Raw genomic sequence first — 23,448 nt, forward strand, 5'->3', positions numbered from 1 at the left:
GGCGGTCCGAGGAAGCTAACTGCTAACAGCTAACTGCTGTGCTTCTACACTTCAGTTTAATTTAAAGGACTAATACAGCTGATTTATCATAAACGAGTGACACATGTACACAGAATCAAATTTAAGCTAAACATATTAAATGTTTAAACTCATTCTGTTTGCAAATAAATGTGTTACAGTCTGACAATCGGTGGAAAACCCGTTATAACTCCTCTGACAGATGGTTTGATTAGCATGCTAACCACACAGTATCATCCTTAGCGTTTATCATATGCTAACCACAGAGACTTTCAGGTTTGTTCCTCCTGAAAACAAACTGGTCTGCTTATTATTGATCAATAAATAATGTCATCTGTTGTCTGTTAATAAGTTTGGAGTTTGTTTCCAGGTGTAATCACACCTGTGTGTTCTTTGCCAAATTACACGTAGAAGAAGACCTTATCACGTGTTATATATAGAGATATTCCCATACATGTTTATGAATATTCTTTGGTTGTTGATACTGACAATAAGCTGACACATTGTACTGATCCGACCCCAGAGCAAGACTGAAAAAATACCTGAATACTAATAACACTGAATGAATATGATATGATGCACAGACTGAACGATTGACACATTTCTTTGTTTGTTCCATAATTTGGCAGTCAGATTTTATAGATAAAAAAGCATTGAAGATAGAGAAGATTTACCTGGTCGATGAGGTGGTCCATCATCAAAAATCTCCTGGAATGATTAAGGACCATTTAGAAACAGCAGTTTTAATGTTAACTGACCGTGGCTGTAGAGATGACATGCATCCTACAACCGGCTACACACCTGATTTCTCCTCCTCCAGAGACCTGTTTCAGAGCCTGTCGTGACCAATTTGTCCTAATAACCCTTAAATGTGGGGTCAGTGAAACTATCCTACTGCTCCTGAACATGTCAGTGCTTCCCTGATCTGGAATTTTACCAGAAATTATAAGTTCCTGTTCACTCATCCCCTGACGTGAACATCTGTGAGGTCTCGTGTATGTATACACTCACTGTAGGGCTGGACAATTAATTGAACTCTAATCTTTTTTTTTATTTTGGTTACTCATGATCATAAAAACGTTAAAATCAAAGAAAAACAATGAATGTGCAGAACGGCGCGGCATGTATGTTATTTCCTGCGCTGCAAAAGCACCATAAATGCACTTGTGTTGTGTGTGCAGCAGCAGCAAGCGTTTGTCGATCAAAAACAAGTGAAGAAGGAAGTTTACAAACATGGCAGAAAGGGAGCCTTTAGTTGACAAGAAAGGTAGGACTGTTTCAGTCATCTGGAAAAAATTTTGGCATCAAATTGTCGGACATTGAAGGACATTACTTGCAAAATTTGTTGTGTCCGCTCCCCAAGGTAACACGACCAATTCATTTTACCACTTTCAGCCACAAAGTGGTCTATTACCAAGGTGTAAAGGACCAGAAGAGCCGAAAAGTGCTAGCCTGTTAGCTTCAGCAAGCGCCACAACAACAACAACACAGTTATCCGTTAAGGACACTTTTTACAGCACCACTCCATATCCCACCAGGAGACATCAAGAGATAACGGAGGCTGTTACATTTATGCTAGCAAAGGACATGTGCCCCATCAGTACCGTAAGCAACCCAGGATTCCAGAAACTAATTTATTTTTGGTTGTTTTTTCAATAAATTAGTTCAATAAATACTCAAGTTTTTGAATTATGAATAATTGTGTTTATTGTGATTTCATTATCTATCAAAACAATTGTGATTATTATTTTTGCCATAATTGTCCAGCCCTAACTCACTGGATGTTGTAGTATTCTTGTTTCAGGATTTCACAATGCATGGATTGTGAGAGGCATGGCTCGCAAACACACCAAATGTACAAACACACACATATTCAAATAGTGATGTTCCACCCTACTGGCTCTGGAGCTACGCATCCTCATCTTCTTTCACCTGTTACGCCTCTGTTATTACCTCAGAGAGAGGATCAGCCCCTGTGCAGCGGAGGCCCTCTGTACTTGGGCCTGCGACTTATGGTGAACATCAGTTTAGGCAGGTGAGGGGTCTGCTGTAGTGCGTCGCTACTGTGGGCCTCTCGCTGGCCTTGAGCAGGGTGGACACCTGGGCGGAGGTGTTCTGGTCTTGGGCTGTGAGCAGCACCTGGTGCAGATGGCCTCCTGTGAGTGTGTTTCCTGACCTGGTTCCTCTGTACTCAACCAAACGTTTTTAAAACAGTAGTATCTCTGAAGCCGTGTTTCCACCAAGCAGTCCGGTACGGTTCAGTGCGGTTTGGTACGGTTAAGCCTGATCCCGTTTGTGTTTCCACAGCAAACTGTGCCCTCTCGTTGTAGGCAGTGATTAAGCCGGATGCCGAAAGCCACAGCTGTTAGATAACAGCGTGACGCCGTAGCAGTGCGACACAGCGTACCCCGCTAATAAATCCAACAAAGAAGAAAAACGCGACACATTAAAATTAAGCCTCGTTTCCACCAAGCAGATCGGTTCAGTTCGTCTTGGTACGTCGCGCATTTTGTAGCGTTTCCACTGACTTATCCCGGGACAGATCCCCAAATAACCGGGACGAGCCGTCCCACTTTTTGGGACCCTTTTGTAGGAGTGCCAGACTGAACCGATCCGCTCCCGGAAAGTGAAGCAACAACATTGCAGACCGTTGATTGGTTAAAAGAATCGTCACTTACCCAGAGAGTTTTTTTCTTTTCCTATATACTACTCCACTGGTACCCCGTGGTAGCCTTATATGACTCAAACATCAAAAATCTCTTTTTCTTTCACTAGTGATGAAGAAAACCCATATTTCAGCGTTTGCCGGAGCGCCTCATTTAAGCAAATGTCTCTTTAAGGCTCCCCACTCCACAAACCCCCTTTCCTCTGATTGGCCAGCCCCCTGGAGACCTGACTAGCAGAGCCGTGGGCAGATTTTGTTGATAGAGACCAGCCCTTCCCACTAGTCATTATCGATGCGTTCCATTTGTACTCGGAACTGGGAATTCCGGAGTGGGAATGAGTGGGAACTTGCCATAAAATCAGTATTTCTGTAAATAAACATGGAATAATAATATGTACACAGCTTTACGTTTACAGATTTATTGCCAAGAACACTAGTCAGAAATTCTAAAATAAAGAGAATCTAACAAGAGCGTAATAACTGTTTACTCCTGAACTCAGAATTTCCTACTGGGAACTCGGAAGTGGTGTGGATGCTTCGATTTACAAGTTGGTAATTCCAACTGAAATTCCACCAGTTGACATGCAGATTTCTACAACATAGGAAGACATAGCAGTTTAAAGGTTTGCACACATACAGTTTGAACATCTAGCATGATTCCTCTACGTGCATGTTTAACGTATGGGAAAGCAGAATGCCCCCTCTTTAATGAGCACAAGGACGTCAGGAATACACGGTCTTAATATCCATCTTCCTAAATCAGGCGTTTACTGGAGAATCTGTGGCAGCAGCAGCAGCACCGGGTGCGTGTTTTCAGTCATTTGACACTCAGAGGCAGACAGTGTACAGTAGTCAGCTCTCTGAAGTGAGGAGGTTGTGTTATCAGTCAGACCATTAACGCAAATTGATGAGGTCACATGACAAACAAAGACCTGTGATTGGACTTACAGGTATGCATTCCTCAAATAAACAATGGTCAATTTTCACGTGTTTTGTTTTAAGATGACAAAAAACTTGAAGATATTTTTTTTTTCTGATGCTTCGGTTTAAACTTTGTGCATCATAAGATGTTAAACAAAGAAAACATCAGGAAAAAATGCCTGAATCATCTCTTTCACTGTGTCTTTTTACCTAGAATGCCATCCGAGGCTCAATCTCAGGAGCCTCGGGACAGAGGACCGGCCCCTCCCGTCACTCGGGCTGGACGCAGCGCTCAGCTGGCCAAAGCTGCTGCTACTAGCCCCACCCCGGAGAGACGTCCTCGTGGGCGTCCTCGGAAAGATGGGAGCACGGGCCGATCTGCTCCTCCCACCCCGCCTCCTCCTCCTCCACCTCCTCCGCCACCTCCCAAATCGAGGAAGAAGTGAGTGTACCTTGGTTTTTTAGTGAGGCTGGAACTGATCTGTGTGAGGACTTTTCATCCTGATGTTTACGTTTAATCGTGTCCTGATGAATCATTAACCTCCAAAAGTCAACACGGGTAATCAGCTTCAAATGAGAAGAAACTGACTGCAGATCTAAAGATGTGCTAAACATCTCTTCATGGAGTAAGCAAATTAATGCCCTTTTGAAAAAGTTGACCCTGAAAATATTCATAAATCTGCTAAAAATGTGAATTTTAGAGGACAAAACGAAGAAATGAATGATTCCAACATGTGAAACTTATGCGTCTATTGCCTATTTTGGCTGCAGCAGGCACCAGTAGTGTAACAGCGCTGGCTGGACACTAACATTTGAGTTTGTTAACGTTGAATCAGGTGTGTTCAGTGACAGGAAGCAGGTCCTCGTCAGAGTGAGGACCCTCAGGGATCCTCTGCTGCAGCCATGAGAGTTCAAACTCCCAACTGTCTCTGAAAACAGCACTGCGCGTGTGTGTTTGGAGAGGAAGTGGTTAAGTTGCATGCTGGGTAATGAGCAGAGAGGGAGAGATGTCTTCTGGACTGAGTCTGCTCCAGGTTTTACCTCCTGCTACAAACACACACACACACTCTCTTCTCCTGGATGTAGAAGCCTATGTGATGTCATGATGTTTACCTGGACACCTGGTCAAAGTTCAGGTGAAAGTGTTTTTCTGATTCAGTTCGCCGTTATATATATTTTCAGTTCTTCTTTGTCATGGTTTATCATTAGTTATCGTTACAGTTTAAATTAATTGAATCAGAAAGTCCAGACTCACTGCTGTGATGTTCAGTCTGAGCTCGGTGCAGCGTCGACGCAACCAACAGAAAAAAAAATTCCCTTTTGTCTAAGTAGAATTAATTCGTCAAATGATTTTACTTGCATTTGATGTGAACACACAATGAGTGTGACAACATTTCAAATGAGTGTTGTTTTGTTGTTTTGGTACAGAGGAAGATGATCTTTAATCACAAAATTAACTGTTTGTATTTTTTTTACTTTGAATTTGTGTGTGCAGGGGGCGGAGTCGAGGCCGGGCCCAGATAGAGGATGAAGAAAGCATGACTGCCACGGAGAAGAAATCCCCCCCAAAGACAGGTGTGTACCAGGAAGAGGCTGATTGTGATTCTGTATCACTAGTTTTTGTGTTGACCCTGTTCTGAAGCTCGGCTCTGTGTCCTCCTCAGAAGAGAAGGAGAAAAAACAGGAGAAGGAGGTGAAGGAGGACAAAGAAGAGAAGGAGAAGACAACGGGACGACGTCGATCCACAGCCAGGAGAAAATCCAACACAAACCCTGAACCCACCCAGCACAGTCCCAGTCCAGAGCCTAAACCAGATCCTGATCCCCCTGCCTCAAAGACCAGCCCACAACCAGCTCCCAGTGCTGAGGAAGAGGACAGAATTAGTCCTGCTCCTCCTGCCCTGCCCCAGGCTCCCAGTCCAACACCAGTCTCCAGCCCTCAAGTCAGTCCCATTCCTGCCTCCCCATTACAACCCCAAAACCACAGCCCAGTCCACAGCCCAGTCCATAGCCCAGTCCATAGCCCAGTCCACAGCCCCAGACCAGCTCCTGATCCTGTGGAGGAGGACAGGTCAAGCCCCATTCCCATCCCTATGGAGGTGGACTGCAGCCCCAGCCCAGTTCCTATGGAGACAGAAGAGAGCACGCCCTGTCCCATGGATCATAGTCCCGCCCTGAGTCCTTGCTCCAGTCCTCCAGTGTCCCCCTGCCTACGACTGGAGGATGAGGACCCACTTTCTCCCCTTTACAAGCGGTGTCTATCAGACGACTCTGGAGCGTCACCCACCGCCAGCCTGGGTCAAATCGAAGAGCGGTGAGACAGTTAGCTAGCTGCTAATTAGTGCTAACAAATAAACAATGTTAGCATGTGGCAGAGTGTCTAAATTGTGTCAACTTTTGTTGGACAATATAGGACAGATTTTCTGTCTGATAATCAAATTTCAAAAAAGCTCAAAAAAAGTAAAAAGTTACACAAGAAGGTCACAGGATTTGGCCAATCTGTGACATCACTAATTGGTGACTGATTCAATAAAAGCATCATAAACTCTCACTTAAGAATCAAGATTTTTCTATGATCTTTGTAGAAATGTTCCAGAATGTATGGTTCCAGAATGCTGCGTGTTTTGAAGTTTCTTAAAAAGACAGTAACCAAAATGAGGGTTTTAAAAACAGCAGCTGGAAATCAGTGAAAAGTGCGAACTGTAGATTATGTGAAGCTACTTTCAGAGGAACAAGTTAGAGACTGAAAGCTCTTAAGTGTAATGTCTTTCTCTGTCTCTGTCTCCTGTCTCCCGTCCTGCTCGACAGTTTGAAGCAGTGTGCCTTCTGTTACCTCGGCAGCGAGCCTCCTCTAGGTCAGGGCCGCCTCGTGGTGTTCGGTCCAACGCCTGGCTACATCCCGCTCCACATCCTCAACAACCGCGCCACTCCTGACCGCGACAATGACTGCCACGACCACTGCTATCAGGGCGACCAGGCCCCGCCCCCGTGAGTGACATGTCCTTAATACCAAATAAAAAAACTTGACTAGATAACCCAAGTGTAACGTTTTCAATCCTGTGTGTTTTTTTGTGTAGGTGCTGCAGTCCAGAGCAGTGTGGTGAGTACGCCCTGTTTAAAAAGGGACTTGGTTTGAATTTGGATTCTTATTTCATTAAGGAGAAAAATCTCCAGAAAACTCAAGGCTAGTTCCTCCAGAACCCAGTCTGATTGTGTTATTGATCAGCTTTTCACTGTGCTTTTTTGTTTCAGAGCGGGAGTCTTCCTCAGAGTTTTTGGAGCAGCTTGGACCCATCGGCCTTCCACATGACATCAACATCCAATCATTGTTGGACCCTACAGGTATAATTCTCTTCTTTTACCTCTGAACCCTCTTCTGTCCAATAATTACTGGTAAACCTGACTTTCTGTGTGTATGTGTGTGTCTGTGTGTAGGTCAGTTCTGTGCTCATGTGCAGTGTGCCGCCTGGTCAGAAGGGGTGTGTCGGGGTGAGGGTGACTCGCTGCTCTACGTGGACAAAGCCATCGAATCAGGAATCACACGGGTTCGTTTTATCTGAATACAAACACACAAATTCAAGAGTGAAGCCGCACCACTAAGCCCTGTCTCCTCTCCTACCTTTCCAGGTGTGTGCATTCTGCCATCAACTGGGAGCATCGCTGCGGTGCCGGAAGACGGATTGTGGGCGGAGCTACCACTTCCCCTGTGCTGCTGCTGCAGGAGCTCAGCAGGACTGGAGCCAGAGACACATACTGTGTACAAGACACACCATCACAGGTAGACCACTTGAAATCTTAAGACCCTCAGGCTGCAGTGCATCCAAAACAGACATGACTCTGTATCAAGGTTATAATAGTTAACTAAAATGAAACTAAAAACGAAAACTAAAATTTAAAATACATTGCAGTTAACTCAAACTAATAAAAACTAGAAAAGAAAACAAAAACGATAAGTAAACTAAAACTGTATCTTGTGTTCACAAAACCAACTGAAACTAACCAAGATTTAAGACAAAATGTCCTTAGTTATAGTTTTTGACAATATTAACAGCCTTTAGGATTTAGATTAGTCTGACACATTTTCCCAACCAATTTTAGACAGTTTTCGGCAGTTGTCAGTGCCGCACAGCACCATCATAGCAGCGTATAGGGACGAGCTCGTTTACTGCATTGACTGGCTGTGCGCTGTGCTGCGACGAAACGTAGTGGAGCAATGAATTAGAGCATCTGTAATAGTTTAATTGTTACAGAGTCCAAGTTTTTATTTATTGAAGCTCATATTATATTGTTTTTTATAATTTATGTTATTGTTTTTTATAATTTATGTTTATATTTTTTATATTAAGTTTGTATTATTTTCTTGTGTTTAAAGCAGCAGCCAAAAGTTCAGTATCAGCATTGACTGAGCAGTGAGCACTATGTTGGACTTGAAAATAAACAGTATGACAAAATATTTACTCTGACCTTTTTGAATCTTGCACCTGGTTAATAAGGTATGAAAAAACTAAAACTAAACTAAAACTAAGCCTTGTTGCAAAAATCAAAACTAAATAAAAACTAGAATGCCGGCTCTAAAAGTAATTAAAACTGTAATGAAAAAAAAATGTCAAAACAAACTAAAACTAAACTATAATGACAAATCCAGAACTATTATAACCTTTCTCTGTATTGGAAGTCACCGCATACAGTGTCAAAATCTAGCATCTTGTTTGGAAATCATGAACCTTAACAGTCTTCATTCTCTGTTTCCCTCGTGCTGCAGGGTCGTCTCAGTGTGTGCTGTGTTCGGGTAGTGATGAGGTCAGTGGTCTGTTGATGTGTTGTTGCTGTGGAAACTGTTACCATGGCAGTTGTCTGGAACCCCCTCTGATCCCCTCCGCCCTGTGCCGGACGGGCTGGCAGTGTCCTCAGTGTCGAGTGTGTCAGGGCTGCAGGTAACACACACATCCTAAAAAAAGATTGACATTGTATTTTTTCAGTTAACACATTAATGATTTCTCTAATGCTTCCTGTGTATCAGGCTACGAGGGGATGACGTTGAGTTGCTAGTGTGTGAACGCTGTGATAAATCCTACCACACACACTGTCTTACTCCACCACTGGATCATGCACCGAGCGCCGGCTGGAGCTGCAAGGTAATACACACACAAACCCATGTGGGGTCAAGCCAAGCCTTTCTTTGTGTGAAAGCTAAAAAAACCCTCTTTCTCCTACAGAGCTGCAGAATCTGCCGTCGCTGTGGTGTGAGGTCATCAGGCCAGTGGGCCAATCACCCCTTTCTGTGTGAGCCATGTGACCCAGCCCTGCCCTGCCCTCTCTGCGACCGTGCCCCCGACCTCTGCACACCACAGGACTATCTGACCTGTATCTGCTGCTTTAGGTACTAACACAAACACACAAAAGCTTTTTAAAGCTTGCTGACGCATGCACAGTGTTTCTAAACAGGTGTTCAATTGTTTGCATTGTGCTCCAGGTGTGTCCATACGGAGTGTATAGTCCAGTCGGGGGAGGGCAGGGCGGGGTCTGAAGATTACGTCTGCTCCACCTGCAGGCCTCAGGAGGAAGATCTTATCACACACACTCCAATCCCTCACAGTCCTGCATTGGCCACGCAAAGTTTCCCACAGACCCCAACTGTTAGTGTTTCACAGCCACCAAGTCCAGGTCACACAGAAGTGCCACATATCACTTCCCCCACTCACAGCCCGGTCCAGCTCACCTGTACCGAGCCTCCACAGAGTCCCAACAAGACCCTATGTGAATCAACACCACAGAGTCCTGCCCCATCGCATCCTGATGTGTTAATGAGCCCCCAGAGTCCTGCCCCGTTGCATTCTAATGTGTTGGAGAGCCCCCAGAGTCCTGACCCATCTTGCCCTGATTCCCAAGAAGTCCACCAAAGTCCTGCACCAACTCACTCCAGTGAAGCAGAGCCCACACAGAGTCCTGCAGCATCTGACCCCATTCCAACAGAGCTTCCAAGAAGTCCAGCACCAGCTCACCTGGATCCTGAGGAACTCCAAGAAAGTCTTGAAACATCTCACCCTGAACACATCGAGCTCAAAGAAAGTCCAGCCCCATCTCCCCCTCATCCTGAAGAGCTCCAAGAAAGCACTGCAGCATCTCATCCTGATCAGCAGGAATGCTCTGAAACATCTCACCCAGATCACATGGAGCTCACTCAAAGTCCTGATCCATCTAATCCTGATCCAAATGAGCTCCATGTAAGTCCTGAACCAGCCCTCCCCCACCCCACAGAGGAAGAGCAGAGCCATGCGTCGCCTCTAACAGACTCCCAACAAATTCCATCACCAACACCTGCTTCGGTAAGAGAGTCACAGACATGTCTACCACCATCTTTCCCCAGTCCAACAAAACTTGAAAGAAGCCCCTCACCATCCCCGATGGAAACTGTGGAGCTCCAACAGAGTCCTCCCCGTTCGGACTCGGATCCAACAGATCACCTCCAAAGTCCTGCCTTTTCAAAGCCTGATCCCTCAGAGATCCAGCAAAATTCTGCAGAATCTGAACCGGTTTCAACAGATCTTCTTCAAAGTTCTGCCCATAGTAGCTCTGAGCTCCAGGAAAGTCCTGGGACATCCCAACCAGACCCTGCAGATGTCCCTGAAAGTCCTGTCAGTCTGTACCCTGACACAACAGAGCTACCACCAACCCATGAACCAGTTCATCCTGACTCCACAGGGCTTCAGGAAACCTCTGGGCTACTTCAACCTGGTACTGGAGACAACTCACCTCCCCTTAGTCCAGCAGAGCTTCCACAAAGCCCCACTCAGTCTTCGGCTTCAACAGAGCTCCCAAAAAGTCCCACTCCTTGCCCCTCCAGTCCTGCTGACCTGCAAAAAACATCTCCCCATGTGGCTTCAATGCAGGACCATCCCAGCCCTGATCAGATCAGTTGTGCTCCTTCTAGCCCTGCACAGGTTGAGCTTATGGCCATAGAGTCTCAGCAGAGTCCCACACAGGGCAGTCCAATTTCCTGCAGCCATGCACATTCCCCACACAGCTCTTCAGCCCAAAGTCCGACGCAGATAGGGTCTAGTTTTGCCCAGGGAGAGCCTCAGTTGAGCTCTCCAGCACACAGTCCAGCCCAGGACAACCCCACACAGCCACAGCTTGATGCACCATGTAGTCCTGTACACATCCCACAGCCTCATCACAGTCCTCCCCGACACAGTCCTCCACATGTCTGCACACCACATCCACAGAGCCCCACACAGGATGATGAACCTACACTGGACCAGAAGAGCCCTGGATTGAGCACCTCTGTTCAACTGTGTCCTGGGGCTACCCAAGACACTTCTACACTGGACCAGGACCTCTCACCGGCCTACTGCAGGTCTCCCCAGAAAGCAAGACGTGCCTCACTAAGGCTAGTGTCAGCTCCATGTAGCCCCTCACAGTCACCACTTAGAGTTGCACCAAGTAGTCTGTCACAGCCGGCAAGCCCAGCACAGGTCCACTCTTTGGAGCCTGGTACGCCTTCACAGCTCAGCCTTCTCCCCTCTCAGACTGAAACACAGACGAGAGATGCAGAGGAAAACGCCCAAACCAGAACCGCAGAGCTGAAGTCTGTGGAGCAAAGCCCCAAAGGCCAAACACTGGAAAGCAGTCCCCTTAGCCCCACCCTTACCCCATCCACGGTCCCTGAGAGCCGAGACACAGAGAGTAAACCTTCAAGCCCCATTCATGTCCCAGTCATCCCCACACCAGAAAGCCTTGTTCACATTAGCACTTCAATGGAACACAGTAGCCTAATATGCTCACCTGATGATGATGACGATGAGATGTCGGAAGACCCTCCACAGGCCAGTGACAGTCATCAGAGTCCTTCCTGTGACAGCCAATCACGCTGCACTGAAGCTAACGAAGGTAGCCCAGCACATATCCAACAAAGCTCAGCCAGTGCAAGCCCGACTCATGCCAGTAAGATGCCTGCTAGTCCTGCCAGCTCTCATCAGGCCTGTGCCAGCCCCATGCAAGTGGAGGTTAGCCTTGAACATGAGAGCCCCTCAGCTGCAGAGACAAGCCCTTTACCACAACCAGAACTGGCTGGTGTCATCCACCCCATGTCACATCAGGAGTCTGAGGAAGCTGTGGACAGCAGTAGTCCCTTTAATCAGCCAGAGACTTGTCCCAGTCGACCTCAGTCCACTCAAGGTAGTCCGCTTCGTGCTAGCCCGGCCTGCACAGAAGCTAACAGCGACTACAGTCTGATGGGCTCAATGCAGGCTCAAGAGAGCAGCCCCTCACATCCTGGTCAGTCAAGTCCCTCATTACTCCAGAGCACCTGTAGCCCCTTACAGGCTTCCCCAGTTCACATGAGCCCCCGTCCAATCAGCTTTAGTCCTCCACACTGTAGGGTGACTGATACTAGCCCAGCTAGTAGCTCTGTTAGCCACAGTCTGAGTCATAGCGACCAGACACAGTCCTGCTCCGTAACTGATTTTGGCATTATCCATAGTCCACCTAGGTCTAGTCCTGCTGGTCAAGCTAGTCCTGTTCACATACAAAGCACCTCTAGTAGTCTCCACTCAGGCCAAGTCCAAAGATCATCTCCATCTTTAGCTAACAGCACACACAGCAGCCCTGCGCGTGCTCCTGTCAGCCCACCTCACAGTCCGTTTCAGGCCAGTGTAACACGTTGTAGCCCTACAGGTAGCCCCCAGTCCAGCCCAGATCCTCACACTGGAACCAGTCCCAGCCTCATTGAGGCACAGCTAAGCCCGGTGTTAGCCACTTCAACTGTTGATGAGATCATCGAGGCCAGTTCAGAAATCCAGAGCACTGTTGTCCCAGGTGTGGTTCAGTCTCATCCTGGTTTAGTTGAATCTACAGGTGGAATTAGGCGGTCAAGTTCTCCTGGGTTAAACTCGCCCTCTGTTAGCCCTAAACAGGCTGATCTAAGCCAGGTTATCCAGTCTCCAGCTAGTCCTTCAGACAGCTCTACTGTTGAAAACAAGCAAAGCTCTGCCCCAGGAAGCCCCCTTTATCAAAAACTAGAAACCCCTATTTGTACGCCTTCCACCCTGGCTAGTCCTGCCCACTCTAGTCCCGCTCAGGATAACACTGCGATGCCTAGCTCAAACCTCAGCATTGAAACACCTGCTAGTCCCCAACCCTCTGCCCTCTCACAGGTTAGCTCTCCTCAGGCCTCTTCTCCTTCTCCTCAAGCTCGAGGTAGCTCCGAGCCCAGCAGCCCCGTTAAAAGCCCATTACAATCAACTGTTTCCCAGGCTAACGCCAGCACTGCCCCTTCATTGCCAGAAGCTAGTCCTAGTCCACGTTCTGTCAGCCCCATGCAGTCAGAAGCTAGTCCCAGTCCAAGTCCCGTTTGCTCTGTGCAGCAAGAGGCTAGTCCCAGTCTTGGTCCTGCTAGCCCTCTGAGGTGTGAGGCAAGCCCAGGTCCTTCTACCCCTGTGGAGCCTGAAGCCAGTCCCAGTCCCATTCCCAGTCCTGCTGTACCTGTGCAGCATGAGGCTAGTCCCAGTCGTTCCAGTCCTCAGACAGAGAAGGAGTCTGCTGTCAGAGATGGTGAGTACTCTCCTCCTGTAGACATCAATCAGTTAGAAGACAATCTAAATTTACAAATTGTTCTGATTTGCAAAATTTTTTAGATGTCAGCATGTTTGAGGAGCAGAAAGAGACAGAACTTCAGGAGAGACCTGAAAAAGAGGAGGAGGAGGAAGAAGAGGAGATGGATAGAGAAGCTAAAGAGCAGAAGGACGAGGTGGAGGAGGAGGTTCATCAGATGACAGGGAAGAGCCTTGAAGAGGAGTCGTCTGTGGAGAGAACAGAAAGAGAAGAAGAAGTGTGTGTTCCTTCAGGTAAGAAACAGCTGTAGCTTTGAAAAGTGTGTTTGAATGTTTACTTTGATGGACTTAAAGAGGGGTGATTTTGCTGTCCCATTTTGTAAAACATGGATATAACGTAACAATGCTGGATGCCCATATCTCAGCAAGATTATGATGAGGTCATTGCATAAGGGTATTCTAAATATTTCATTACATGTTAAACGTATAGGCCTCAAACACCAAGGTCTGCCCCTGAGGGCTGGCCTATTGGAGGGAAGGGGGTTTGCGGAGCAGGGTGTCTTAAAGAGGTTGTAGCCAAAATAAATAATTTCAGACAAGCTGAAATAAAGATTTTCTGAAAGAACAGTTTGAGAAAAATATGGATTTATTTGGTGTTAAATCATACAAAGCTTCTATGGGTGAACCGGAAGGACAGAATAAAGTCCCACAATACCCCCTCTTTAAGTTTTAAACTCTGAATGGCTCTCTTATCCCTCATTTCTCACTCTCTGCAGGAGTCCAACAGGAATCCCATCAGTCTCCTCCCCACAGTCTTGTCGCCTCCATGCCTCCTCTGCAGCCCGCTCCTCCCCCCTCACCACACTCTGCCTTACTCCTCCAACAGCCTCCTCTCTCCGTTTCACCTCCCGCCTCTCCTGTCACCACACAACCATCCTCTCCTTCTTTTCCTCTCAGAGCTGGCTCTCAGGAGGCCTCACCCTCCTCACCCTCCTCACCTCACAGGACTGCCTTACTCCCCACCTGTTCCCCCCACACCCCAGCTCCCAACTCCCTTCTGCCTGAGGAGCGCCCACAGGAAAAGGAGGAAGGAGAGGAGGAGGAGCCTGTCAGTCAGAAAGAAGTTGAGACAGAGAAGAGCGCCATGGACGTTCAGGAGGACGAAACACTCACCTGTCATGTGACGGTTGATGGCAGCCAATCAGAGACTCAGCTAGAGCCTCTGGTAACTGAACCCACCAAAGACGAGAGCCAATCACACGCTGAGCCTTCAGAGAAGAAGGAGGAGAAGGAGGAAGAGGAGTCTCCTGGAACACCAGAGCCAGCAGCTTCAGCCGCTTGTGAGAGGGTTGTGGAACAACAGCCAATCAGGGAGCAGCATGATGCGGAAGAGGAGGAGGAGGTGGAGGAGGAGGATAAAGGAGCTACGCATGAGGAGCACTCAGATCTGGAGGAAGAGGAGGAGTTAGTGAGCCCTGTGCTGGAGTTGGACCCATCATTAGACATGGAGGTGATGAAGCTGATGACCTCTTCATCTCCTCCTCCCCCCTTCCTGCACCTCTCCTCACCCAGCCCGCCTCCTTTCACTCGCCAGGGGAAAGGTCGGACACTCAGGCCTCCCCCGAGCTCCTCCAGACCTTCAGACGACCTCTCCATCCGTTTGAGGCAGTCTCCATTCTCCACCGAGGCCTCACCTGAGACCTCCCCAGCAAGAACTCCTGTCACACCGCCTCCACTCTCCCCACCTTCACCTCCTCTGCGGGAGTCTCCACCTCTCTCAAGGGTAAAGACATCTCATTATTTTCACCTCCTGCTCTCCCACCTCTTTCTCCTCCTGACTTGTCATCATCTATTTCTGTCTCCAGCCTCAGGCTCCTCTCACCACTGTGATTCCTCTGACTCCTAAAATCGGGATGGGGAAACCAGCCATCACCAAGAGGAAGTTCTCGCCAGGCAGAGCCAGGATCAAACAGGTGTGTGACGTCTGACCCCTGGAGCTAGACACTTAGAATAACATTCTGAGCGTGTCAGGGCCAAAAACAAGAAGTTTCAATCAACAGGATGAAGAAATGTAACGCACAATTTGTACTGATTCTGTTTTAACTCTGACCGATCCGAGAGCGCCGAGGCAGCAGTGTTGTCAGCTTGAACCAAACACATAAGACTGTTCCTCCACATCCTCTCCACCTCCTCCTCGTCTGTCACTCACTGACACAACTGCATCTGTTCTTTCTCTTCTTCAGCATGTACACAGACACACAAACACAAAGATCATGGCATGAAGCTGTTTGGTTTATTTCTGTGTGTAAATGTGTGTGTTGGTGTGATGGGACACAGCAGGAGTCAACAGATCTGAGGATCATTAACTATACATAACAGATCAGGGCCTAAACCACAGCATAAAGTTTTTAAAATCTGAAGAGAGACACCTCTGACCATCAGACGGTGTGATATTCCTTTGCGGCTAAATTATTCTACGAAAATTAAAATACCGACCAACCAACCACTCTGCCAGTAAACTCTTGATCATTTCAAGTAACAATCCTCGAAGCCCATGCTGGGGTAACTTGAGGTGATACTCCGGGATGGAACAAGTTGGGTCCTATCACAAGGTTTAGGGCAGAAATTACCCCTACAGCAGTGTTTTTGTGCAGCAGAAGCCCAGGGCGCACGCACCAAGCACCCCCTCCCTGCTCCTCTGCCGGTTTCCTCTGCATTCAGACGGGGCCATATTTTACTTGACCAAAAACACAAATAAACAGACTCTCAGCGAAAAAATCTGATATCGGTCTGCATTCACGCTTTATTTAGAGAATTTTCAGCGCGTTACTTTCACACAAAAACACAGCTAAATAAGGCTCTAGCTCTTGTCGTGTCATACCTCCGCTGCAGAGCCACAGCTGGCTACGAGGCGCTCGCTGCTTAGTGTATCAGTACACGCGCGCAGCATGCCAGATATTAACAAACGCAGGTAGTCTGCCAGAACGAAGAGACACGATGAGAACTAGAGCCTTATTTAGTGGTGTTTTTGTGTGAAAGTAACGCGCTGAAAATTCTCTAAATAAAGCAGACTGGTATCAGATTTTTTCGCTGGGAGTCCATTTATTTGTGTTTTTGGTCAAGTAAAATATGGCCCCGTCTGAGTGCAGAGGAAATCGGCTGACGAGCAGAGAGGGGGTGTTTGGTGCGCCCTGGGCTTCTGCTGCACAAAAACACTGCTGTAGGGATAATTTCTGCCCTAAACCTTGTGGTAGGACCCAACTTGTTCCATCCCGGAGTATCACTTTAAGGATGCCTTCACATGATTGTAAACACTGAACATATTTAATATTTATGACTTTAAATCAGTGGTGCCATGCTATTCCTCTGAGCAGATTGGGGCAGAGGAATCAGTCCTAATATCAAGGCCTTTGTAGCTTTTTCAGGCGGTAGTTGTTGTTGGAAACATTCTCCTTTCTAGATATATGTCTGATTGTAATCTATCCTGTTTAAAATGAGATTACCAGCGCCAATATAGGTTAATTTTAAATGCTACTTCTCAGCTCCCCAATCTGGTCAAGCAGAACCAGATTTATTGAAGTCTCGGTGAGAAAGCTACTTGGAGGAGTGATTGAGCACAAGCTTAAGGCTAAAACACGGGCTAAACTTTTTGTCATAATATTTATTCCAATGCACATGCGGCAGTTATTCTGCAGTGGTCTGTTCAAACTTAGGGTAAATATATAAATATAGATGGTTAATTAACTACGGTAAAACTTAAGTTAGCTTGTTATCACATTTCAACTTACAGCGCTGTTGATAAATACCTTACCCTGTCACGCTGTATCCAGTAAAACGTTTTCTTGAAAAAAGAAAAATTGTCTCAATCTGATCTCTATTAATTTCCAAAACAAGCACTTGCCTTGTTAAAGGTGACGTCTTCACGACAGATCCTCCACACAGCGCGTTTAATATGTATAAAAAATAAAAAAAAAAGATACTGAGCGCTGCAGCATTTACCTGATCAGTCAGAAGCTTTTAATAATGAAAATTATTGGTTAAAATCTGGGGAAAAACCACCACATACATTAACGAATGAGATAACAAGGCTAAACTGCAGTAGCATGTTTCAGGTTAATAATAGATGACTCCTCCCGCTCTCTGTGTACCTGTATGAATGTCTGCGTCCTGATTGGTTGCATGCTGTTGCCATTATAACACTGTCTCATTTAGACTTTTGTTGTTTTTGCCTGATTTATTTTCTCCAGTTTGAATTTTTCTTTTGTGGCTGTTGCATTTATGTTACTGCATTTTGTCCCCCACCTCCTTCTCTCTCCTTCTCCTCCTCCTCTTTCTCTTCCCCACCTCCACAATTCTTTGACCTCATTCCATCCACCCTCCTCTTCCTCCTCCTCCTCCTTCCTAACTCAGGGTTCGTGGTGGAGTAATCGCAGGGCAGTGAGCCCCCCCTCGTCCTCCCAAGATTCCATGGGGGAGGGAGGGTGGGACAGCCCTAAGCCTCTTCCACCGGACTCCCCCCTCTGGAGCATGAGAGTGGTAAAGAAGCAGACTCTGATAACTCACCTCAAACCTACTAACTCTGTGTGTGCTCCACCCCCCTCCTCTGGGGTGTTATAGTGTCAGAAACAAGTGCACCCTTACTGTCAGCCTGCCTGTGTGTGTGCTGGAGCCAACTCCAGCCTACTAACTGTGTGTGTGTGAGCACTCTGGCCCCTCATGTGAAGCTGGAGGCCTGAGCTCAGCTCCCCAGCCACCTGGTTATGGGAGCTGCCGTTTACTGCAGACCACATTAACCTGCTAACAATATATTGAAACTGAGACTCAGTGAAGACAGTAACAGTGAAACTGAGATGAAGTGGAGACAATCAATTTAAGACTCAGCTAGACAGAAACAATGAAACTAAGACAGCTAAGTCAGATGCTGAAAAAAGTGACACAGTGGAGACACATACAGTAAAACTGAGACTCACTGAGGGCAGAAACGGCAAAACTTAAACTCGGTAAAGAACGACACAGTGAAGCTGAGAACCAGTACAGAAAGAGACACTAAAACTGAGACTCAGTGAAGACAGAAACAGTGAAACTGAGACTGACTGAAGACAGAAACACTGAAACTGAGACTCTGTGAAGACAGTAACAGTGAAACTGAGATGAAGTGGAGACAATCAATTTAAGTCTCAGCTAGACATATACGAAGACACTGAGACAGCTAAGTCAGATGCTGAAAAAAGTGACACAGTGGAGACACATACAGTAAAACTGAGACTCAGTGACGGCAGAAACAGTGAAACTTAGACCCAGTGAAGAAAGAAACAGTAAAACTGAGAACCAGTACAGACAGAAACAGTGAAACTGAGACCCAGTGAAGACAAAAACAGTGAAACTGAGACTCACCTAACACCGAAACAGTGAAACTGAGAGTCAGTGAAGACAGGGGCAGTAAAATTGAGATGATGTGAAGAAAAACAATTTAAATCTTAGCCAGACAGATACAGTGAAACTGAGACAGCTGAGTCAGATGCTGAAAAGAGTGACACAGTGGAGACATATACAGTAAAACTGAGACTCATTGAGGGCAGAAACAGTGAAACATAGACACAGTGAGGGCAGAAACAGTGAAACATGGTCTCAGTGAAGAAAATCACAGTGAAACTGAGACTCATTGAAGATAGAAACAGTGAAACTGAGACTCAGTGAAGACAGAAACAGTGAAACTTAGATGAAGTTGAGAAAAACAATTGAAGTCTCAACTAGACAGATACAAAGAAACTGATACAGTCAAGTCAGATGCTGAAAAAAGTGACACAGTGGAGACATATACAGTGAAACTGAGACTCGCTAAAGGCATGAATAACCAAAACTCCACTATCCCTAGTGTCTACGTGCTGCTTCTAACTCTAAGCTCCCTCTAGAAAGGAGCTCTGTCCTCGAAACATCTTTCTGAAAATTTTAACATTTCAATGAAATATATCTGCTGAACGCAGCTTTGTAGATTTACTTAGCCATGAAGTTGTTTATAAGTTCAGAAATTTAGGTCAGTGAGGAGTCCCAGCTGATACTGGTGATGTCATCATTGTCATTTCCATGTTAACATACAGCATCCATGATGAAAAGCGTCATGTTTAGATGTAACCCCCCATTTCCTCCTCTTTCTCCTCTTCCTACCCTCTCTCCTCTTATTCCCCTCCTTCTCTTCTTGCTCCTCAGGGACGAGGTTCAGGGTTTCCAGGCAGGAGACGATCCAGAGGAGGAGGCCTTGGAGGAGGAAGGGGAGGCCGAGGAAGAAGCAGGCTAAAGACTCAGGACTGTCTGACAGTTTCACCTGGAGTAAGAACACACACTCATGCACAGACACAACCACACTCACACACGAGGAGGTATAATAAAGAGTGTTTTTTCTCTTTCAGTCTGTGTATGTGGAGCCGTTCCAGCCAAAGGAGGAGGAGGAGAACTCCATGCACAACACCGTGGTGATGTTCTCCACTTCAGACCACTACACTCTCAAACAGGTGGAGTTTCTCCCAGATCTTTAAAGAGGGGATTCAAAATGTGAAACAAATTTGTGACACTGAGCTGCAAGTCACTAACAAACTTCTGTGTGTGTTTGTGTGTGTGTAGGACATGTGTGTGGTGTGTGGGAGCTTTGGCCAGGGGGCTGAAGGCAGACTGTTGGCCTGTTCTCAGTGTGGACAGTGTTACCATCCCTACTGTGTCAACGTCAAGGTCAGTATGTAAACACACTGGTTTGATCTGGTTACACTATTTTATTTAGGACTTGTACAGTAATCTGATTATATTTTCTGTGCCAGTGAGAAAAGAAGTTGATCGTCACCTTTTGGTCCCTTTCTCTGATTTGAACACTGTCTTTCTTTTCTGTCCAGATTACTCGAGTCATCCTGACCAAAGGGTGGCGCTGTCTGGAGTGCACTGTGTGTGAAGCATGCGGTGAGGCCAGTGACCCCGGGCGACTGTTACTATGTGACGACTGTGACATCAGCTACCACACCTACTGCCTGGACCCGCCACTTCACACCGTTCCTAAAGGGTCATGGAAGTGCAAGTGGTGGGTTCACCTGTCTGTTACCTGTGTAGGGTATCGCGCGTATATACGCTATCCACATGATTCTATTCTTTTACGATTTTTGGGGTGCCGATTTGATTTAAATTATGACTCTTTGATATTTATGATTTTTGCGATTTTTACTTTGCTCTTTTAAGACAAGACATGATGATGATAATGTATACAGACTATATCAGGAGCTATATTTTCCCATAAAATGCACATAACGTGAGTCAGAGAGGAACATGTCGCCTTCTGCTGGAGAAAAGTGATAACTTTTTTCCAATCTAGTTTATAAACAAAGGCTAAAATGAAGAATTTGAATTTGGAAACAAAAAACAAAACAATTTTTTTACAAAGAATCCCGATTCTGATATTGTCAAAGAAATAATCACGATATATCAATTTTGGATTTTTTTCTCCGACCCATATACCTGTGTGTCTTATAATGTGTGTATTGTTCTATCTGACCGTGTGTGTATTCTGTCCTCAGGTGTGTTTGGTGTGTACAGTGTGGCTCCACATCTCCTGGGCTGCACTGTGACTGGCAGTGTAACTACAGCCGCTGTGGACCATGTTCCAGCCTGAGCCGCTGTCCTCTGTGTCAGAGACAGTACGTACAGGACGACCTCATCATGCAGTGCCAGCAGTGTGACAGGTGATACACACAAACACACTCTCTCATTCTGTAGTTTGTTTTCCATGAGTGTGTACTAACCTGTGTGAACCTATAGGTGGGTCCACGCTGTGTGTCAGGGTCTGACGTCTGAGGAAGAGGTGGAGTGTGCTGCTGACGAAGGCTTCGACTGCTCGCTGTGCAGAACCAACGGTCGTGGCTCATTTGGTAAAAACACATACACACCTCCAGAGGTCCTGGATTTACATACTCTGAGGTGTGTGTTGATCTGATGTCCAGATGTGTGTGTTTGTGTTTCAGGGAGGTCGGACAGTTTCGAGTCTCCTTACATGGCTCAGATCATCTCCAGGATCAGAGAACCTGGTCAGTCCGAGTTCCTGCTCTCATATAATTAAAAAAAGACTTTAACAGCTGAAAGTAATCTTTTTTTATCATGTTTCTGTTTTTGTTTGCGTGCAGACTCAAAGACGTACACTCAGGATGGAGTGTGTCTGACGGAGTCTGGACTTTCACACCTGCAGTCTCTCGTTGAACCACTGACATCACCACGCAGGTACCGCAGGTAACTTTCTGCTTTTTCCTTCTTCTTCTTCTATGGTGGTTTCGAGAGAGTTGTCCCATCTGGAAGCGGGCTTTACGACCTATGCTGGGACCAGTCAGGAGGGGAAGCTTTGGGTGCTTTGGCTTCACTGATTGATTCTTACATTGTAACTAACAAAATACTGTCTTAACTGTCCGGTTGCAGTTACTTTCTGTTTATGTAACCTTGCCACTGATTGGACAACGCTACTTAGCAACGAGCTGAGACACTTTGTCAGTTTTTAAGTTGTTTAACTTCCTTGTCTGTGTCCTGCAGGTGTAAACCCAAACTAAAACTGAGGATCATCAACCAGAACAGTGTGTCCGTCCTGCAGACCCCACCTGACCCCGACCTCCCCATTGAGCAGGACCACAGCCGAGGTCAGATGTCAAACACACAGGCACTCCGAGGACCACATATAGTGTGCTCACAGTGTAGAAATGTCCTCATGAAGGCAGCAAAACAAGTCTAGAAACACACACACAGGAGATTAGCTGACTCTGTACCTGTCTGTGGATTCCTCAGGTGACTTAGAGTGTGAGATGAAATCCGACTCCAGTCCTGAGAGAGACCACGCCCATGTTGATGATGTCATCAAGGAGCCTGAGGCTGCAGACGGCAACAAGAAGAGGAAGAGGAAACCTTATCGGCCAGGTAACGAGAGAGTAGTCTGTTTCCACTTCTCCTTCCTCTTTCTACACCTCCACCTGTCTCTGTCTACACCCTTATGTGTCTCACCTGTATCTGTCTGTCTGTTAGGTATCGGGGGCTTCATGGTGCGTCAGCGTGGAGGGAAGTTGGGCCCAAGCAGAATCAAACTGTGCAGAAAGGACTCAACAGAGACCTTTCTGGGTCAGGATGAAGGTAAAGCAGTTCACGCCTGAACCTGTGGACAGGTGCGCCCAGCTCTGGGTGAAAACACACCTTAACTTTAATATTCTGTTTCTCAGATGCTGCAGTGGAGCCCGGCGACCAGACGATGGAGAAGGTGAAGAAGAGGTACAGAAAGAAGAAGACAAAGCTGGAAGAAGCTTTCCCTTCTTACCTTCAGGTAACAATCACACACAGGTGTATGCACAAACAAAAGCTCATGCTCAGTGAATCCCTGCATTCTGATTGGTTGTTGCTCTGTATCCCTGTGAAGGAGGCGTTTTTTGGTCGGGATCTTCTGGATCGGAGCCGACTGGTGGAGAAGAGGGCAGGGTCAGAGGCACCGGGTGTCAGCCAAACGGGAACAGGAGTAATGAAAGTCCTCAACACTGGAGTGCATGGCTCCGCCCCCTCAGGAATGCTGCCTGGTGCCATGGCAACAAGCACCATCAGGAAGCACGGGACGCTGCGTGAGTTCCTGATTCATAATGTCATTATTTGATTTATCAGTTTGAGTTTTTCATTTCATTCATGTTTGATTAAAAACGGCAAACCATGTGTGTGTGTGTGTTATCGTGATGTGTGTTCTCGCATCATGGTGTGTGTGTCTTTTATTATGTTGTGTGTGTGTGGGTCATCCAGCCATGTCGGAGGAAGCTCTGATGGATCTGTCTGATGTTCTCAACACTGACCCTCATATACTGGCTACAGGACACACAGGTATACACAAACACACACACAAGGGATTGTGGGAGTTGCAGTTTTTGTTACACCTAGAGATGACACTTTGATAATCGTAAGACGGCTCTCAGTAAAAAACATGTTCATAAGTGTGAAGTGAAACGAATCACAGCTGCTCTAACAAACACTCACAGGTCACCATTCATCTTCCTCCATCACCTCACACGCTCCTGTGTTTTCATGCCGTTCTTGATTTCTCCTTCCTGTCATGATTATTATTATCAGTTAATAAATCCATTGTTTGCTTGATCTGACATTCATTTCTGGAGGTCATAAAATGTGGATCAGCGTTTTCCCAAACCAAGAAATCTAAATTTGAGACAGAATTATTGAGTTTTCACACTCATCAAGCTGCTGAAGGAGCTGATGATGAGTTGATGATGATTAACAGATTGCTGGTTGCAGC

At 46.5% G+C, this 23,448-nt stretch overlaps 1 protein-coding gene across 9 annotated transcripts in view; it reads left to right on the top strand.

Moving 5' to 3' along the window:
- Positions 1 to 23,448, top strand: part of kmt2ca (lysine (K)-specific methyltransferase 2Ca) — a 53,551-nt gene that overhangs the window by 345 nt on the left and 29,758 nt on the right. For 6 of the 9 annotated variants that reach the window (XM_074693126.1, XM_074693128.1, XM_074693127.1 and 3 more), the window contains exons 2-31: positions 3,819 to 4,046; positions 5,100 to 5,179; positions 5,269 to 5,917; positions 6,412 to 6,591; positions 6,681 to 6,703; positions 6,856 to 6,945; positions 7,039 to 7,148; positions 7,231 to 7,381; positions 8,366 to 8,537; positions 8,624 to 8,738; positions 8,820 to 8,983; positions 9,077 to 13,155; positions 13,239 to 13,448; positions 13,931 to 14,937; positions 15,020 to 15,127; positions 17,565 to 17,690; positions 19,362 to 19,481; positions 19,562 to 19,663; positions 19,773 to 19,877; positions 20,036 to 20,217; positions 20,708 to 20,872; positions 20,949 to 21,058; positions 21,152 to 21,214; positions 21,311 to 21,413; positions 21,708 to 21,811; positions 21,957 to 22,085; positions 22,191 to 22,295; positions 22,382 to 22,482; positions 22,576 to 22,771; positions 22,944 to 23,021. In XM_074693126.1, coding sequence (XP_074549227.1) covers positions 3,820 to 4,046; positions 5,100 to 5,179; positions 5,269 to 5,917; positions 6,412 to 6,591; positions 6,681 to 6,703; positions 6,856 to 6,945; positions 7,039 to 7,148; positions 7,231 to 7,381; positions 8,366 to 8,537; positions 8,624 to 8,738; positions 8,820 to 8,983; positions 9,077 to 13,155; positions 13,239 to 13,448; positions 13,931 to 14,937; positions 15,020 to 15,127; positions 17,565 to 17,690; positions 19,362 to 19,481; positions 19,562 to 19,663; positions 19,773 to 19,877; positions 20,036 to 20,217; positions 20,708 to 20,872; positions 20,949 to 21,058; positions 21,152 to 21,214; positions 21,311 to 21,413; positions 21,708 to 21,811; positions 21,957 to 22,085; positions 22,191 to 22,295; positions 22,382 to 22,482; positions 22,576 to 22,771; positions 22,944 to 23,021 — 9,154 coding nt within the window. In that variant the 5' untranslated portion in view covers position 3,819. The remainder of the gene's footprint in view (positions 1 to 3,818; positions 4,047 to 5,099; positions 5,180 to 5,268; positions 5,918 to 6,411; positions 6,592 to 6,680; positions 6,704 to 6,855; positions 6,946 to 7,038; positions 7,149 to 7,230; positions 7,382 to 8,365; positions 8,538 to 8,623; positions 8,739 to 8,819; positions 8,984 to 9,076; positions 13,156 to 13,238; positions 13,449 to 13,930; positions 14,938 to 15,019; positions 15,128 to 17,564; positions 17,691 to 19,361; positions 19,482 to 19,561; positions 19,664 to 19,772; positions 19,878 to 20,035; positions 20,218 to 20,707; positions 20,873 to 20,948; positions 21,059 to 21,151; positions 21,215 to 21,310; positions 21,414 to 21,707; positions 21,812 to 21,956; positions 22,086 to 22,190; positions 22,296 to 22,381; positions 22,483 to 22,575; positions 22,772 to 22,943; positions 23,022 to 23,448) is intronic. The other 3 variants (XM_074693131.1, XM_074693132.1, XM_074693133.1) reach the window with 2 other exon arrangements.

The sequence above is a fragment of the Halichoeres trimaculatus genome, unplaced genomic scaffold (genome assembly GCF_033239565.1).
Source record: "Halichoeres trimaculatus isolate MK-OKI-2021-1 unplaced genomic scaffold, fHalTri1.1 fHalTri1_scaffold_18, whole genome shotgun sequence".
NCBI lineage: Eukaryota > Metazoa > Chordata > Actinopteri > Labriformes > Labridae > Halichoeres > Halichoeres trimaculatus.